Below are 17,788 nucleotides of genomic sequence, written 5' to 3' on the forward strand. Positions count from 1 at the left end.
AGTACTATAGAGAATAAAAACTGAATTATCATGTGGATGGAATTCTGAAGAAGGAAAGAAGAAACTCTAAAACTTTATTACAGAAGCAACAGCCAAGTCACATATATGAAAAGCTAACGGGTACCAGCGACACCTATTCCAGATTGGAGTTTCAAATAAAGTCTTTAGACACTTTTTTCCTACACTGTAACAACTGCCAAACCAAACTGATGGGTTCCATTTTAGAAATCCCTTTCAGCAAGGTTACAAGGAGCTAAACAAAAATTGCTTGGTTTAGGATGTCATGAGTCAATATGCATCTACAAAGGCAGGGGGATCCAGGCAGCTGCATCCAATGACCATGGTGTGACAGGTCACAGTGACCAGCTCACTCCCCCTGGAGAGCCAACTCCTCCCCAGCAGAGCAGAGATGGTTGTCCTGGATGTGGAACAAGTGCTTCATTCTCCCACTGCAGGGCCCTGCCAAGCAGAGGCTGAGGCAATCCCACCTTTCCAGAGCTGTTTTTCTACAACAGTCCAAGGAGCATCAAACTGATCTTGGCTGCCTGTTCACCTTGTGCAGCCCTAGGAAGGAACATCAGGAGATCTCCAATCTGACCTCTGCTCAAAGTACAGCCACACCAAAGTGAGAAACTTCTTGCTTGGGGCTTTTCTTCAGTCTGGTCTTAAGAACCATCGAGGATTTTGGGTAACCTCTTCCAGTACTCTGTTATCCTCAAAGTGATTTTCTTCTCTTTTCACCCAGCCTGAAACTCTCATTCCAGCTTGTGCCTGTTACCACTCAGCCTCCAACCATGAACCCTTGTGCAGAGCCTGCCCCATCTCCTCACAGGTACAGGGGATGCTGCCAAGTCCCCTGAAGTCTCTCCTTCTCCAGGCTAGTCAAGCCCTGGTCCCTGAGCCCCTGCTCACACAGCTGCTGACCACTGTGCAGGCTCTCACTCCAGGTTTTTCTGTTTCTGTCCACCACTGGTCCTTGCTGAGATGTGCTTCCCTGCCAGCCAGACCCCAGCCTGTATCTCTCAAACCAATACCCCAAAATCAGTGTTTGATGCTTTAGGCCAAGGATAAATGTTTTGTCATTGAGCTTCAGGGGTCTGGGATGCCACAAAAGCCCCATGTATTCCCTTTTCTAAAGTTCACTTAAGAAAAAAAACAATCTTTCTTCCAAGCAGATAAAACACTTCATTACCCATTCTGATGCCCAAGCATAAACAAATAAGATCCCACTGTTAGTACTTAGCAGCCAAAGTAGGAAGAATGATTACTTTGGACAATTGAGGTTTTGAAGAAAACTTTTACATCAGCTACAGTCACCTGCTTTAAAGTTTACCTTTGAACTATTTCAACCTACTCCTCAAAAAAAGACAAAGTTAGAATCTTATTGAAAAAAAATCTACACTGGTTTTTAATCACATTTTAATAGCACAGAATTAATATAATTGTCTTGGGACATATTAAGAAATAGCAGCAATGAAATTTGGCAATAAGACTTTTGCAATTAAACTGCTTTATAACCAAGCAGCACATCTTCACGCTACATTTCAGAGCTCAGTAATTCCCACAAAATCATGCTGCAAATGCAAATAAGCAGCTACCTAAACATGAGGCTACCCCTGTTCAGAAGGAGCCATCTAATTCTTAAAACCTCAGAACCAGCAGATATTTACTATTGTTAAATTATTCTGAACTTCTGAGATTAATTACAGGTTTTTTGAGTCTGAAACACAAAACCATTTCAGCCAAATGATCACTTCCAAAAACATCAGTGTGTCACATACCCAGTGCTATGAATGGGAGCTTTCAAAGAGATCTGACATCTACCAGGTCTTTGTGCCACACACTTGGGCTCTCTCTCTTGGAAACAATAACTAAACTGATTCCACTCCAGCTGAAGAATTCTCAAGATACTGCTTGTTGGCATCCAACTTCTGCAGCTTTACCCTTATTTCATGTGATTTTTCAAAGAAAATTACTTGGATGAAGTTTCAATTTTATATACTCTAACCAGAGGACCATTTCAAGAAGCCAAAAGATAATCTTTGTTTAAAATGAAAAAACAGCACTGCCCACATTTTTCTATTATTTACCAGGCCTGGAAAAGGACATGCAGAGAAAAAAATCATTACATCAATTAGAAAGATATGATGTTTATAATAATGATGGCAATAGAGGACAGTAGAAATTTCCCTAAAAGAGCAGATAAATAAGTATGCTGGTTTTATGGTTTTTTTTTTTTTTTGTACATTGAACTAAAAATATAATCCAAATGAACACCACAGGATACAGTACAAAGCATATTTCCTGGGAATGCTGTGATCTCAAAAACTGAGGCAGCTACCAGCTAGCAGAGCATGGAGGTGAGGAAGCAGATGATTACCTGATGTGCACTTGCAAAACACCCACATCAAGACAAACTATCTAACGATTTAATACCACACTTCTAGAGATTGTCAAGGCTCCAGATGTGGATTGTTCCACCAGCTCAGATGCTTAAAGGCATTTCCCTCCTTCCTCATCACCACCAAGGAAAAGGTCACCACTTCTGAAGGAAGAACTGAATAGTCTCTCCACATTCACTAAGAGATACAAGATAACTACCCACCATCTATAAATCTCATTCCTAATTGTTTTCTATTATATAATTAGACTGCAGACATGAATTTTCTTTACTAGCTGTTATGCAATACTCCAAAGTGTGTAAGTAACTATCACATCTGTGGTGGCCTTGTCCACTCTCAGAGACTCCCTCTAAGACTCACAGAGTGCATTAACACAAATTTAGTATCACATATTTAGGAATGTAAAGATGAAACCTAAAAGAACAACAAGATTTAAGAATTAAACAAGATTAAAAGTACAGCCAACCCCACAGCCTGTGTTTCACCCAACCAGATGACATTTAGCACCAACCCTGAGCCTTAAAAGTGATTACTGCTCCTTCCCTGTGCAAAGGCTGCCTCAGCAGCTCAGCCCTCTGGAGAGAAAGGCTTTCCTCTCCTTCTCAGTCTAGGCTCATGGCCAGGGTTTATACAGCCATGCTTGGAACAACACTCTTTTCTTTCTCACCCTGCATTTTCCACTATTACTGTTAGGCCATAGGTATTGTCTCTTCTATTTTCTTCTTGTAAAAAAAATTAATTCTCCAATATAAGGCAATTATTAAAAAAAAAAAAAAAAAAAAAAAGAAAACCAAAAAACTAAACTTTTTTGCCAGACCTGAAATTTTGTATGTCAGTTCTTTCATGCTTCAGACATGAACATCATCTACACCTTCTGAGCTGAATGTAGCATCTTCCTTCATTTTTGTTAGGTAGCTAAGCCAGAGAAAACATAATAATCTTTCATTTATTTAGCAAAAGTACAGACAAAACCAGTGAGAGCAATGTGTTGCTTCTGGTAAGGATGAGAGGCCCAGCAGAAGAGGTGCTTCCCACCAGGCAGAGTCAACACTGACCAACACTGCAGCCTGTCCTCACACAACGCAGCAGCAGCAGCTCTCATTCCTTTGCCTTGCCAGCAGGTACAAAGAATGCCTTTATCCTTTTAGGAAATGAGTGGTTCAGTGCCCAAAAACTACTATTTCAAAATACACCCTCTGAGCTGAATTTTTCCCAGCAAGTTTATGAAGTTCAATTCAAAAGCAGATACAACTCTTGTTTAAAGAGAGTATATTCCTATGTGCAAGAGCAGGATTGCACCCTTTCCTTTTGAATCCACAGAAGATTTTCTTACAAAGTAAGGATGAGAAAGAAAAAGCTGATTATGTTTTAAATCAGTTCTTACATGAAGTTCAGTTTGTCTCACTGATTGATTATTTTTTTTAAGATAAACATAAATCAGCTTCACAGGGAAAACTTCAGTAGCTGGGATCAATAAGCAACTGGCCTTGCTCTAGCATACATACTGAGATTCATCATCTAAAATCTTCTTATTTCTTACTTCTGCATTCAAAGACCCCTGGATACTTGAATTTTGGGAAAAAAAGCTGCACATACAAGCTCCTTTGCTTGGATGCCATAAACAAACTGTACCAAGAAGCAAAGATGAACTTGCCTCTTTCTTTTGATCAAACAAGAAGCAAAGATCAGTTCTTTGAAATCTAGGGAAAAATTTTTAATGGGAATAAGAAGTATTTTCAGCCCCTTCTATTCTTGCCAACAAAAGAAAAAAGTTTAAGAACTCAGAGAGACTGAAAACACTTGATCCTCCAATTGTAAATATTTAGCAGTGTTCCCAAGGCACTATTCCCTCTTTGTCCCCAAGGTGTTTCACATCCCTTTTTCTATCCTTTTAAAACAACAAATGGCCATTTCCTTTGGCAACAGATAATGCAAAGACTGCTTCCTACCACAGAAGTGTGGAAGATAAAGCTAAACTCTAAGAATGAGCAAAATAAGAAGAATTGGAAAAAAATCATTAAAATTAAGAAGATCAAAGATTTCTCACTGTTAAAATTCTGTGTCAGATTGGGGGGTGCACTGGTTGTACTCATTGCAGCTGAAAAATATCAATCTGATTTCATGAGCCTAAAGGTACAGAATAACTTTCCTCCATGGATATTGTCCCTTCTACTTTCACGTTTATTTTAAAAGAAAAAAGGTTACATCTGGGGTAGCAGAAAGCAAAATGTCTCCTTTGTATCAGGCCTCACCCACACAGAGAATAAATGAAACTCCAAAAATCTACAAATGCTTTATTTAGTCTAAAAGGATTTGGATAGATACTTTTACTATTATGATTTCTAGAGTTTATCCTTTCATATGCATTTAAAATACTCCATTGACGTCATGGTATTTTAATGCAGTCCTTCTTGAGTCACAGAAACACTCAGAATGAGGCATAACAACAGTGTTCACCTGCAGTTAGTCATAATAAATCTAGCTTTTTATCACTGTCTCTCACTTATGCCTCATGATGGAATAACCTTAAAAGCTTCTATTTAGAAATAATTCTGCATAAGCACACAAATGACATGGAATATGATGCAGAGTGCACTGTAATGGAACTCAGTTAGTTAGCAATCCAAATGTTACAAGCCATCATAAGGAGCCCCATGATCCCCAGAGAAGATGTGTGTATCCTAATGTAGGTATTCTGTGCAGGAGCAAAGTGCCCCTCCCCACGATTCCCAAGCAGTGGAACTGTGTTAGAACTGGTGCAAACCAATACACATTGTCTGAGCTTTAAAAATGTGTGACTGTCCAAGAGTCACGTTTTCAATTTCACATTTATTAGTTGCATGTATTACAAGCAATAGCTGCCAATTTTCTTTACAAAACCCAACACAAACCTCAAAAAAAAAAAAAAAAAACCCAAAAAAACAAACAAACAAAAAAACCCCACAACAAAAACCAAAAAACCAAGCCCTTTAATATGTTATCAAGTGAAGAATCAGGATTCTTTTCTGGTATGTAAACTCTCCACCAGACTATTAACAGAAGGGCAAATTCTGAGACCTCCCTTGAAAAATTGCTATTTACTAGAGACAAGAATACAGGAGATAGGCAGCACACTCCTATGATATGTTATCACCAGCAATATATTTGTGCTGATAGAAGTCAAAGCCAATCTTCACCATCCCTACTCAAACACTTTCTAGCAGAGAAGACAGAAAAAGGCTGCTATCCTATCACAAGTTGTTTGCCAACTTAATTTAGAAAAACAGTTTTCTACTCAAACTGGGCAAGCTATAGCTTCAGATTGAGGCAAAATAAACACAGAAGCTCCCACTACCATTCTGTAGCTGTTGTGAAGAATTACAGGTAGAAGAGCAAGATTGATCTCTAAGCTGCACACTGGGCACACCGCACACCTGGGTGTGCACAACACTGAAGTGCTGTTTGTTTGCCTGCTTGAGTAGGTGTTTCATGAACATATTTTCTTTTCATATGATCTCTGATTAATCACTCTGAATCATATTCAGGCCTGTCTTTCACCTAATTCAGCCTGAGCTGCACGGACACTGAGGCTCTGTCCCAGCTGTGGTGGCTCCAGGGATGTCAGGCGTTTGGTATGTGCCATCAGCCAGCCCAAGGCAGAGCAGGCAGCAGAGCCACGGGGAGATGAGAAAGCCACCCCAGGAATGTGCTGAGGCAGAGCACTCTCCAAGAGCCCTCTCACAGCAAAGGCACCCACAAAGCTGATTCCAGGAAGGGAAAATCTCAGAACAAACCATTGTTTCCATCAGCAGGCCAGGGAGAGCAGGGGGCACTGAACCACTGCACTGCAGCCACCGACACACAGGGACGGCTGACTCAGGGTGCTGGAGGCAGACCCAGGTGAGACAAGCCTGAGAACTGAGACTGCACACACTGAGGCCTTGTCACATCCTTGAAACAACAACTACAGAAGCCATACAATACCCAATGCACCTTCCAAGCATCATCCAAGACCCCAGCACAGAGCTATTACGTTAAAAGAGGCTTAGATGAAAGTATGAGAATGAAACAAAGGCACTTCTGCTCTGTCATAAACAGCAGGTAGATCTCTATCATGGAAGCAGTGATGCAAGCCACTGTTTGGGAAGCCTGGCTGCCCTGTGTGACATAACATCTGATTTACCACTCCACATGCTCTCCTTGGGTCTCAGCTGCACCACCACGGGAGCATAAAGATAGCTCTAAGTAGGATTTAAAAACGTCAGGAGGAAAGGACAGCAGAAGCATCTGTTAGATCCCTTTATTTAACAATATCCTGAAATTGCAAATTATTTGGAAGGACAAAATAAATTGATACAAATGACTTCATCTTATCATTTGCAACACAGCAAATTGGACACTCTCATAAAACCACAAAGAGAAGGTCACATAGGCATAAACATATTATTTACTCTCATGATTGCTTTGTAGTGCAAATCTATACTAAGCTCTTGTGTTTGCACCTCACAGTGTATTTACATCTATAGTCCAGTGTAGTTTTGAGATCAGTCTTGTTTTCACTTAAAGTTCTGCTGTGAAAAAGAGCAGAGAATGCATCGTAAAATTCTGGGGGTTTACCACATGTACAGAATAGGCTTCTTTAAAATGTAAAGTATACTACATATTTCAAACTGTATCAAGCAAAGCAACAAGAGAAAAAAGAACCATGTTGGGTTGTGGTAGGAAACCACAACTACCAAGTTTTTGCTACAAAAGATCAATAGCACAGCAGCCCCATATTTACATGGGCACCACCGATTATCGTCACCATCATTTCAGCTTTTCAGGAAACCACAAAAGTAACAGCATTAACCTATTAAAGCAAACAAAATGATTATTTTTCCTTGCCTAATAAAATTCTTCTTTATTTAAAGAATGTAAATAGAGGACTGTTAATCCCCTGTCAGGTAAACAGTTTACTGATAAAAGTACAGTTTAACAAAAGCATTTTATTAATAACAAGTACTGAAATACAGTATCTCAAACCATTGAATACACAAATTCAACTATTTGTGTAAGCCTTACAACCATAAAGAGAGTAGCATAAAAAGAACGGCAGATAAATATGATCTGCTCTGAAATAAGCTACTCCAACATTCAGCAATTGATTTTTGCATGGTTTTAACACCATTTTCTTATCAAAATTAGACAGTTAATCAATACTGAGGTGTTTAAATATGTCCTGAACCTACAAACCTTTATATAATTCAGTGACTTTGAATACAGGCATTGTCCCATTGGGATAGAAAGGATGATTCATAAAGCTCATGTTGTTTCCTTGCAAAAAAACACACAAAAACCCCACAACAACAACAAACAATCAAAGCCCCACCCCAAAACAAAAAAAAAAACCTACATTATTGACTTGGATGTCTAAAACTATTTAGATTTTAGTTCCCATCTAATTTCTCTCATATTAACTGCTTAGAGAATTACAATACTAACTATAACCACTTGGAATGCCAAACACAGCAGAGCTTCTCTTGACAAAATTTCTTAAGGAAATCAAAGGGAGAGATGGCCACACCTTGCCTCAAGTGATCTCAGCCATCTGCACACAGACTTCATTTTCCACAAACCCTACCATGCTGGTAATTTTATGTATTTCCAACCTTTGGTTAGGTTGCCCAGTTGATCAGAACTCTTCAGAATATTCACTGTAGAGAAGGAAAGTCCAAATGCAAATGTATCTGTCTGAGAAATGTGCTGCTTTACCATAATGATTTAACATAGCCACCACTTACATCCATGGTAAAGCAGCTCAGAGAAGGAAAGAGATCCCTGTGCTGCTGCCTCTGTAGCTCTCACCCCAGCCAGTAGCTGAGACCTCTGATCCCTAATTTCAGAGGTTACCAGCCCAAGTCCTGCCATTTCACTCCAAAACACCCTTTGTTTTTAACCTAAGTCACAACCCACTGTTCCATGCTAGTCTCAGCTCTCACAAGTCTCTGGCCAGGAACAATAACATGTGGCTCAGTGACCCAGACAGTAAGAAGGGCTGTTACTTTAAAGCAGCGAAAATCAAACATTGACTGGATAAAAATTTCTCCCATGAAATACCAAGGTCAGGCCTGATCTAATGCACATGTAAGTAAGTGAAAGATGCCACTGTTGAATGGGTCTTCTATGAACGTAAAAACCACTTTGATACAAGGAATACTTTCAACTTACATTTTTTGAGAATGGATTGCTTTTCTTTTCCCTCTTGATACGGAGCTTTTCAACCAAATGTGGCTGCTGGGCAAACTGGTTGTGCAAGAATAAACAGCAAACACTGATGCCAAGAGCTGGAACATGAACTATGCAAACAAACTGAAAACTAGATGAACAGTTTGCTTAAAACAGTTTTCAATTATAAACTAACATTGTCTAGTTTCAGGAGCACACCTTTTCCAACACAACTCAGTCTGCAGCACTGGTCAATCATTCTTGCAGCACTCTGCTCATAAGACTCAGTTATTTTTAATGTGATGAAAATAGTATTTTCAGCTAATCTGCCCATTACCATGGAGTGAATGAAGAAGCTCATGAAAACATCTGTTTGGATATTCAAGGTTACCCATGGCAGAAGCAGCACTGTAATGACAGTCTCCCCTTTTGGTTTTAATATTTCAGCTGCCCTGTAATGCCTGTGATTTTGAATACATTGTTTCAGGTATAAAGAGAGAGAATACATTCAAAACAGGATTTGGACTGTTCTGACACACGCTAACATCAGTGGAAAAGATGTGAAATAGAAATCTTGTTACAAAAATAAAAAATGAATAACGTGGCAGCAAGCATGATCTCATCTAAGTCTTCATCTGAACAGAGCACAGAGGCAAAGACCAGAAGGCTCTTGTGTGACATTGTTATCTAAAGTCCTGATTAGATTTTCACCTCAGAGTTCTCAATTTTGGTAGCAATCATCACAAAGATACTGTGGTGACTGGCACTCTATAAATACATCACAGAGACAGGTAACAGTACAGAACACAGCTATCAGATAAGAGTGTGAAGCATTTGAAAATTCAACCCTGCCATTAGGTCTGTATAACAGTACTCAATTTTACAGCAGTAGAAAAGTGATTACAGATAAAGAGGTAGGATTAGTGCTGTACAAATTCTTCTCCTCTTAAATTTGATCAGCATCGTTCAGTAGCATTACTTAGGTATTTAAGGAGTATCAGAATTCAACAAATATATAGGCATGTATTAACTGTAAATTTAATAAAAGCTGCAGCACAAACCACAGGTCACAGTTTGACTGGCCTCACTTTGTCAGACACTGCACAGAACTGCAGCAAATGAATCACACAACTGAGAGCCTCTCTTGAGTATCTGCCAAAGAATAGAGGCTGTTATTTCCTGTGTTCTATTTTAGATTTTATTATAAATTAATATTTTATTATAAATTAATGTTCATTATAAATTTGAATTTATATCATAAGGTTAGGCTGGACTGGGTGCCTGTCTGTGAAGTACAGCGTGGTGTACTATGGGTGGTACCATGGGAATGAGGCTCTTCTCATCCCAGTGGATTTGGTCAATGTTTCCTCCCTCCACAGACAGAGGTGTAAAGTGGAGCTCCATGTCCATGGCACACACCCCCCCGGAGTTATGGTTGCTACAAAATATCACTGTTTTAAAAACTTCACCCACTAATGCTTTCCTTACATAAAGTACTCAAAATATCTCCTAAGCATTACATTCAAACTCTTCATGGATTACTGTATTCTTGCAAGCATCTTACTGATTTGGTTGTAACCCACTGCAATGAAAATAACTAAAAAAATACTTCTAAAAACTGACTTCTACAAAGTATATTTTTTAATACAATCAACTCTCAACCAACAAGTGGTACATTCAGTATCCCCATTACAGGTGTTCATTCTGAGCACCACATGTTCTTGCCCAGTTGTGGCATACAGGGGTTTCCTGTTTCACAGCCAGCTCTTAGCTATGGCAGAAAACCTCAGGGGTGACTCTGCCTGCAAAACAGCATAATGCAAGGCAGGGTGAAGATACAAATTGTAATTTCCATTCTGGCGGACATATTCATGTGATCATTTTACTTCCTCTTCCAGGGACTAGGAATTATATATCCAACAATTTTCGTGCTGGACTGGAGAGACAAATATTTTGGGAATTTTTTTGCTCCCTAGCAGTAGTTGCCTACATAGTCCTAAGGTTTTGAGATATCCAAGGCAGGAGTTGGCTGTTCTGGGAAAGAAGCAGTTGAGCACACTTGCCACATGTGCCACATGATCAGTGGAAAATACTGGTGATAAAATATCATTTACTGAGTTGAGAAAGTTCCCAATCCCCTAGCTAAGCTGTCTCCAACAAGACCTGTATTTGTGTCTCAGCTACACACCTCTACTTTTTGGGAGCTGCCTGGTACTTTGTGGCCCTCTCCCATCAGCTGGGGCCACCTCTGTCATGGTCAGGCTGTGGACACACACAGGAGCTCAGCACAGAGCAGCAGACACTGCCCCTTCTGCACCAGAGCAGAGCCCAGATGTAAACAAGCACATTTGCAGGGCAGCTGATGAGTGTGCATGGAGCTTTCTATCTTAGCAACATACATGCAGCCATTGTCTCCCACCATCTGCTGCAGGAAAGGAAAACCTATGCATATAGAGCCACACTAAATTTACAAGAAGAGTAGTTTTAAATTATTTGCATAACTGTAATCCACTTTTTCCTAACAACACGCTCTAATAGGAATGACTTAGAGCCCCAGTTTAGCTGCTACTAAACTACTGCTGTCTTTGCTTTACCTCTGGAAGAACAAGATAAACTTCCTGAGCTTCCTTTGTAAAATGAAAAATATTTCAGCCAAAAACATCAAGCACTGACAATCTCATATGTATGGTAGTACCTAAATTAAGGTATGTGTGTTTGAAATTTGTATCCTTCAAGGACAATCTGTGTAGCAGAGATAAACGTTATAAAATGCAGGCAGCTAAATAATGAAGTAAGGATTCTGGAATTTAATATGATAACTCAAGCAATGAGCTGTATGTATTTAGGTTTTGGAGTTTTCACTCTTTCAAATGGCATTATAAGAAGTACAGCTCCTTTAAAAAAAAAACAACAAAAAAACCCAAAAACACATGTATATGCCAGGATGAATACTAGTTCCCCAAATATTTTTAGTACAAGACATATAATTTACTCAATAAGTGAAAAAGTTTGTTTAGAAAAAGCTACTCAACTGTACTGAATGTCCAAAATCATTCTCCATCTGCAGAACCATAAAAGGGCTCAAAACAGAAGCAGAATGTTTTTACAACAGCTGGTCTCTTTCAACTTTCTGTAATTTTTATAGCTCCTTTTTGGTGATTTTTTTTTTTTTTTTAGTATACTGCAGCAGGATTCTTCTAGAAGAAGGCAAACCATGGTTTCAGTTGTGCAATTCCATGAAGCAGAAGTGGATCCCTGTTATCCCGAACCAGGCACACACATGCAGGGTCAAGTAATGTACTCTCACATCAGGGCTGAAAACTTATCAAATATGGCCCTGATCCAGCAAAGCACTTAAGCACATGCTTTACTTTAAACATGTAAGTAATCCTATTAGAGCAAATGAGATTCAGCATAAACCACTGGACTGAATCTCAGAATACCTTGGTTGTGGCCCTGATTATGTCAGTGACCGACTGTGTAACCTTGGACAAATCACTGCATTTCTGTGCCCCTGTTTCCTCTTCTGCCCTCTCCGTGTGCATGCCACATTGCACCAGCTCACCTAAAGCAGCCCCAGTGAATCTCCCAGAAACTGCTGCACTGCCAGTGGTGGCAGGGATGTGCATGTACATCAGTCCATTTCAAACACCTGCCATGAACTCAACACTAACTCTTCTCCAGAGCACCCCAAGATGACATCCCTCACCCTCAGGTCTTCTCATCCAGTACTGAGCACCAATTTCAAAAGCACAACGTCGCATTTCGAAAGCAGCTGAGATGGAAGCCAGCCAAAGGCTACCTGCAGGTCAGGGCCAGCACAGCTCCTCAGCATGCCTAGCTCCAAACCCAGGGCTCAGGATGCAGCTCTCCTCCCACCTCTGACCCTTCCTCACAGGCACCCTGAGATGCCAAGTCCTGCCTGGGGGTTCGCGGGTCAGTCTGCCACACTCCTGCCAGTGCTGCATCCACTGAAGGGCAAAAACCCTGCAGTCCTGGGAAATTCTGGTTAAAGCACACAGGTGGAAGGCAGCATTGTCTCACACAGTGCAATGTATTTGCACTAAAAGGCTTTAAATTTGATATTTTTAGACACTGTGATGCAAGATACAATTTTCCACAGGCAGGCCATATGCCACCAACTTTGTGTCTTAATGATCTTGAGAATACTTTCACATAAATAATTCTGCTTTTGCACGTATATACAACCCCCTAGTCTGTTTACTCTTGCCATCATGCTGCTTCCCAGCAGTTGTCACAGGCAATGTCACTGTCACAAGGAGAATACGGATTCAGCTCCTAACAATGAAGCAGGCATGGATGAGTGGGCAGGACACTCAAATGAGTTTCAGAAAGACTTGAGGTGAAATACTGTCCCTAGTGAAATCAATAACAGTTCTCACATTTACTTCAGCAGAGTAAATATTTCAGCCCTTTTTTTCAGTGCCTTATGGTCATCTCAGTACCTAACAGGACAATCATTTATCTTCCTTAGAAACACAGGGAAAAGGACAGAAGACAAGGAAAGCAAAGCAGGGAGGCAAGATATCAAAACAGATGTACTCTCTTTATGAGAATAATTAAAACCCCCACAAATTTACAATGACTCCTATAACTACACATTATAAACAATGCAGAAAATGAGATTAGATTAACACAGTTAGGCCTATCCTTTCTAGGAATTCATTCACAAATTCTTCTTCTGTCCTTGAAACACCTGTACACCACGTTGCTGTTTTGCCAGCTGAGCCAATGAAGAGCTCACAGCAACAGCAACACAATTCTGCGTGTGTCAGCCTGCTCTGGATCAGGCCTTCTGCATACAAAGATATCTATTATAAGACACAAGCATCATGAGCTGTACTCTGGTAATTAAAGTATTTTCTGCTGCAGACTGGAAGCCTGGCCTACGAGGTACTTGCCAAAATCATGTTCAGGAGTACAGCAACTGAAATGTGTTTCTGAATAGGCCAAAAGTTAGTTACTTTTGACTTTTTCTGAATGCACACCCTGTTCTCTTTGTACAACGATGGGAAATACAGTTAAATGTTATATTTAACTGCGCACTAGCAGCAAGTTAATGGACACGAGAAACTACCGATATTCAGAAGATATTAAAATGTTGAAGGTACAAAAAAATTTAGAGAGAGCCCATATAGTAACCTGCACCTGAGCCTGAATTAAGCGCACGCCCCGCACAACACAGGAAAGTCACAGAACAAGTGAAATTTACAGTAAACACGTCGGCTGCCAGTAAGCGCTGCAAGTTTCCAAAATTAGCCGGCTTATCAGCCAGCAGCGGACATTTACGAGACATTTCAGAGCTCCCGGAGCCCTTAGCAGCACTCCAAGTTGGGGCTGACATTTCATCTCCAGCTCACGCCCCTGCGCGCTCCGCTCCGCGCTAACAAAGCCGCACAGCGCCGGCCCCGCGCGGGCGCATGCGCGGCCCGTGCGCGCTCCGCGGCCGGCCGGACACGGCCCGGACAGACGGACACGGCCCGGACCGACGGACACGGCCCGGACCCCGCGCCCCGCCCGCCCAACTCCAGCAGCAGCGGCCCCGATGGACATCAGCCTGCAGAGCGACACCGGCGTCCACCCACGACATCTAGCCAGGCGCGATTGCTCTAGGAGAAAGTTTTCTGCAGCTACTGAATCTATTTGAACGCACGTTACTTCTCTCTCTGAAAGTGAGCATTGTGTTTCAGCAAAGTTTATCTCTTCGTTTTGAAAAAAGACAGGATTTACCTTGAGTTCAGGCTTCATGCAGCACCCTTCTTTTCCCCAGCATCTCATACAGTGCCTCACAAAAGGCCCCAGAGGTTGGACAAACATAGCACCAAGAAAAACACAGCGTGAAAGGGATCTTTATGTGCATGTGTGAGGGCCCAGTGCTAATAGCTCAATGTGCTATTGACACATCACAGTGCAAACAGCTAAGTCTTTTTCAAAATAGCGTGAGTCACAGTGTCATTCTCAACTTTGGGTAATTTGTGGTAAATCGTCCCCGTATTATTAAAACATATTTCTGTAAATGAAGGTGAAACACTGGGAAATTACTACGGCTTCTGACTGTAAGGTTTACTCCAAACACTGCAGAGGTGTGAATAGACAGAAGTGGTACTGCAACTTCTGTGACAGCCCTCGCCAAAGCGGAGCGTTAGTTACCCTTCTGAACCAGCAGCTGATGCACTTTTAGCTAATCCTCCCGTTTGGATAATCCTCTAGTTATGAACTGGCCATAACAGAGCCGCTCTGAGCCGAGAGAACAGAGCAGAGGGAGGCTCCATCCTCTCCTCTCAGGGCCGTCCGAGCCCACCGCGCTCTGCCGGACGCGCCGGGAGGCGCCGCGGCTCCGCCCGGGGAAAGTTCGGCAAGTCCCGACCCCAGCGCGAACGCTGTGCGCTCGGGACGCGCCTTTGTTCGCCGGCCAGGGGGAGCAGGATCTCCTCCCAGAGCTCCTCCCGGCTGTCTGCCGCTCGCACCCCTCTGAACCGCCCGAGCACCGGCCCGAGGGCAGGTTCCCCGGGGCGAGCCCCACGGCGGCCGCAGCAGGAGGAGCCGCCCGGCCCCCCCGACCACAACTTTCCGGAGCCGGGCATCCCCCGGCCCCGCGGAGAGCGGCGGCCGCACCGCCCCGGGCTCCGCGCATCCCCAGCCCCGAGCCTCCCCGCCCCGACGGAGCCCCAGCTCCGGCCCGCGGGCAACCGGCCCGGGTAGCAGCACGAGGAATTAACACCCGCGGGAATAATCACCTTGTTGTAGTTGTAGTAACCCAAACACTGGGCAAAGTCCAGGTTGGAGGGGTCTCCGGGGAGCGCGCTGCCCGCCGCAGCCGGGTAAAATCTTACATCCATGCTGGAGATTTGGTCCACTTGGAGAGACCGCCGGGAGGTTTAATAGATCCACCTTCAAGTGCCTTCCCCGGGCTAGGGGCACGGGCGAAGCGCCGAGGGAGCGGAGCTGCGGGGCGCCGAGCCTGCCCGAGAGCGGGGACGAGCGAGGGCCGGGGGGCGGCGGGGACAGCGGGGGAAGAGGCGGCGGAAAAGTGCAGGTAAACAAGGAGGAGAAGAGAGGAGGATGAGAGGAGAGGTGGGCAGCGGACCCCAGGTGGATGCCCGTCCACCTCGGCGGGAGGAGGGGAGGGGAGGGGAGGAGGGAGGGCAGGGGAGAGGGAAGGAGGGAGGGAGCGCTGTTGTTTTTTAAAAGCTCAGTGCCAAGCCACAGGCTTTGCCTCCGCATTCAGAAGCAGCTGCTGTACACAAAGGAGCCACGCGCCCGGCGCGGACGGACTGACGGACGGACCGGCCGCCGCTGCCGCCCGCCCGACAAAGGCGGGGGGACCGTCACCGCCGGCGGAACGGGGCACGGCGGGGCCGCGGCCGCCCCGCGCTGCCGGGGAGGGGGCGGCTAGCCCGGACTCGGTGCAACAGGGCTGCGCTGGCCGGGCGCGCTGCGGGGCGAAGTGCCGAGCGAGCGGCGCCGCGCTGGCAGCGCTCCCGGGCGGAGCGGCCGGGCCCGCGCCCCTCCCCGCCCCGCCGCGCCCCTCCCGCCGCTCCCCCCGCCCGGTGCGCGCCCGCGCCGCCGCTCGCCCGCCCGGGCCGGAGCGGGGCCGGCAGCGGCACTGCCCATGGCTGTCCTCGCTCCCGGAACGTTCCAGGTGAGTAACTTTCACCGCTTCCACCAGTTTTCCGCCCTTTTTTTTTTTTTTTTTTTTTTTTTGGATAATGCACTTTTTATCGATTCACACCGCTGCCTTGCTGCGTCAGGTTGGTAGCAGAAGAAACGAGATTTTTCTAACGTGCTGTCAGGAGCAAGACTTTAAACCACAGTAGCCTGCCTCGCTTACAGAAACCTCCTCACACTCTCAAAGTCTCCGGGTGATGAGTCAAAGCGACCCGCTAATAACCCAAATTTGTTTTGTTAGTCGTAGGCACAACCCAGCCGTATCTGCTCCCTTGCACGGAGCTTTGCTGACCCGAAAATCTGCTCCAGAACTTTTGGAGAAAACACTGAAGCAGCACGAGGCCAGATATCCTCACGACTTGAGCCCTGCAGACAAGGTGCAAGGAAGGATGGAAACACGCCCTGGACGCAAGGCTCAGGTGACAGGGAGAGGATTGCCTTTTGGGTCTAGGGCGGATTCTTGGGCAGTTCTCATGCAGCTGAAAGTACCCCCCAGGTGGAGATTCCTCCATTCAGCTGCAAAATAGCAATGGTAACATAAGTATACAAGGCTTAACTGTACAACAGCAGTAAGACCTTCTCTGAAGGACAGACATCCTCGGGCCCATGCTCAGTCCCCCTTCTGATGCCTACCTCAGGAGCTTAGTGGCCCATACTTTGTCTCCAGGCATGATTCTTCACTGTCTAAAAACATTGGGAGCCAATTGTAAAACAGTCAGTAGCTACATCACGTAGAAAGGAACATCTTCCCAGTTACATTCCTAGAAATCTTATGTTCAATATTTCTGGTGGCACAAGTAGCTCCTGGTTGCATAGGACATGCCAGATCATGCTTATTCAAAATATTGATTCTGAATTACCACACTTTGAAGCAAACATCTCTAGCATGGTATTTTGGACTAAGAGCAGAATTAAACATAGCACAGATGCATATTTGTATTTCCATAGAGTATTCAGAATTTAACTTTCTAGAAGACTGTGTATGAATGGGTAAATGCCTCGATAGCAAAGATAACAGGCATACACTGTCACATACCTAATCCAATTTCATATTCATTATGGCACTGTTTTTAACCAAAGGCAAAAGACTGCAAAATGTACTCTGTTACCAGGAGAGGAATGGTTAAGGCACATACAGCACAGAATATTCACACAGGCACACCCCATATCAGTGGCAAAAAATTACTTATGCTCCTGAGAGAAACAAATTGTTCAGAAAAAGACAACAAAACTGTTTCAGAATGCACCATCACATTAGAGCATTTCTCCAACACAGTGATGGAAAAGTGGTGGTGTACAGGCACAGCAAACACCTTTCAATTGAGGCTGAAAGTAAAAGTAGAATTCTACCCAAGTGCACGTTACATTAAACAGATTGTTGGGTATAGGAACAGATCGTTGCCCTCAAGTTCTGGACAGCTCTGCTATATGAACACAGCCATTTCCCACTGCCTAGCTCTGGGTCTCTGCACTTCTCTTGAAATCTGAAAGCATAGCTCCACTGAACTCAG

The 17,788-nt window shown here is 43.7% G+C and overlaps 1 protein-coding gene across 1 annotated transcript in view; it reads right to left on the reverse strand.

The window, feature by feature from the left end:
• Positions 1 to 15,951, reverse strand: part of TOX3 (TOX high mobility group box family member 3) — a 74,355-nt gene extending 58,404 nt beyond the window's left edge. Inside the window, exon 1 of the mRNA XM_059857097.1 lies at positions 15,347 to 15,951. Coding sequence (XP_059713080.1) covers positions 15,347 to 15,448 — 102 coding nt within the window. The 5' untranslated portion in view covers positions 15,449 to 15,951. The remainder of the gene's footprint in view (positions 1 to 15,346) is intronic.
• Between the last annotated feature and the right edge of the window lie 1,837 nt (positions 15,952 to 17,788).

Source organism: Haemorhous mexicanus, chromosome 12 (assembly GCF_027477595.1).
Source record: "Haemorhous mexicanus isolate bHaeMex1 chromosome 12, bHaeMex1.pri, whole genome shotgun sequence".
Taxonomy (NCBI): Eukaryota; Metazoa; Chordata; class Aves; order Passeriformes; family Fringillidae; genus Haemorhous; species Haemorhous mexicanus.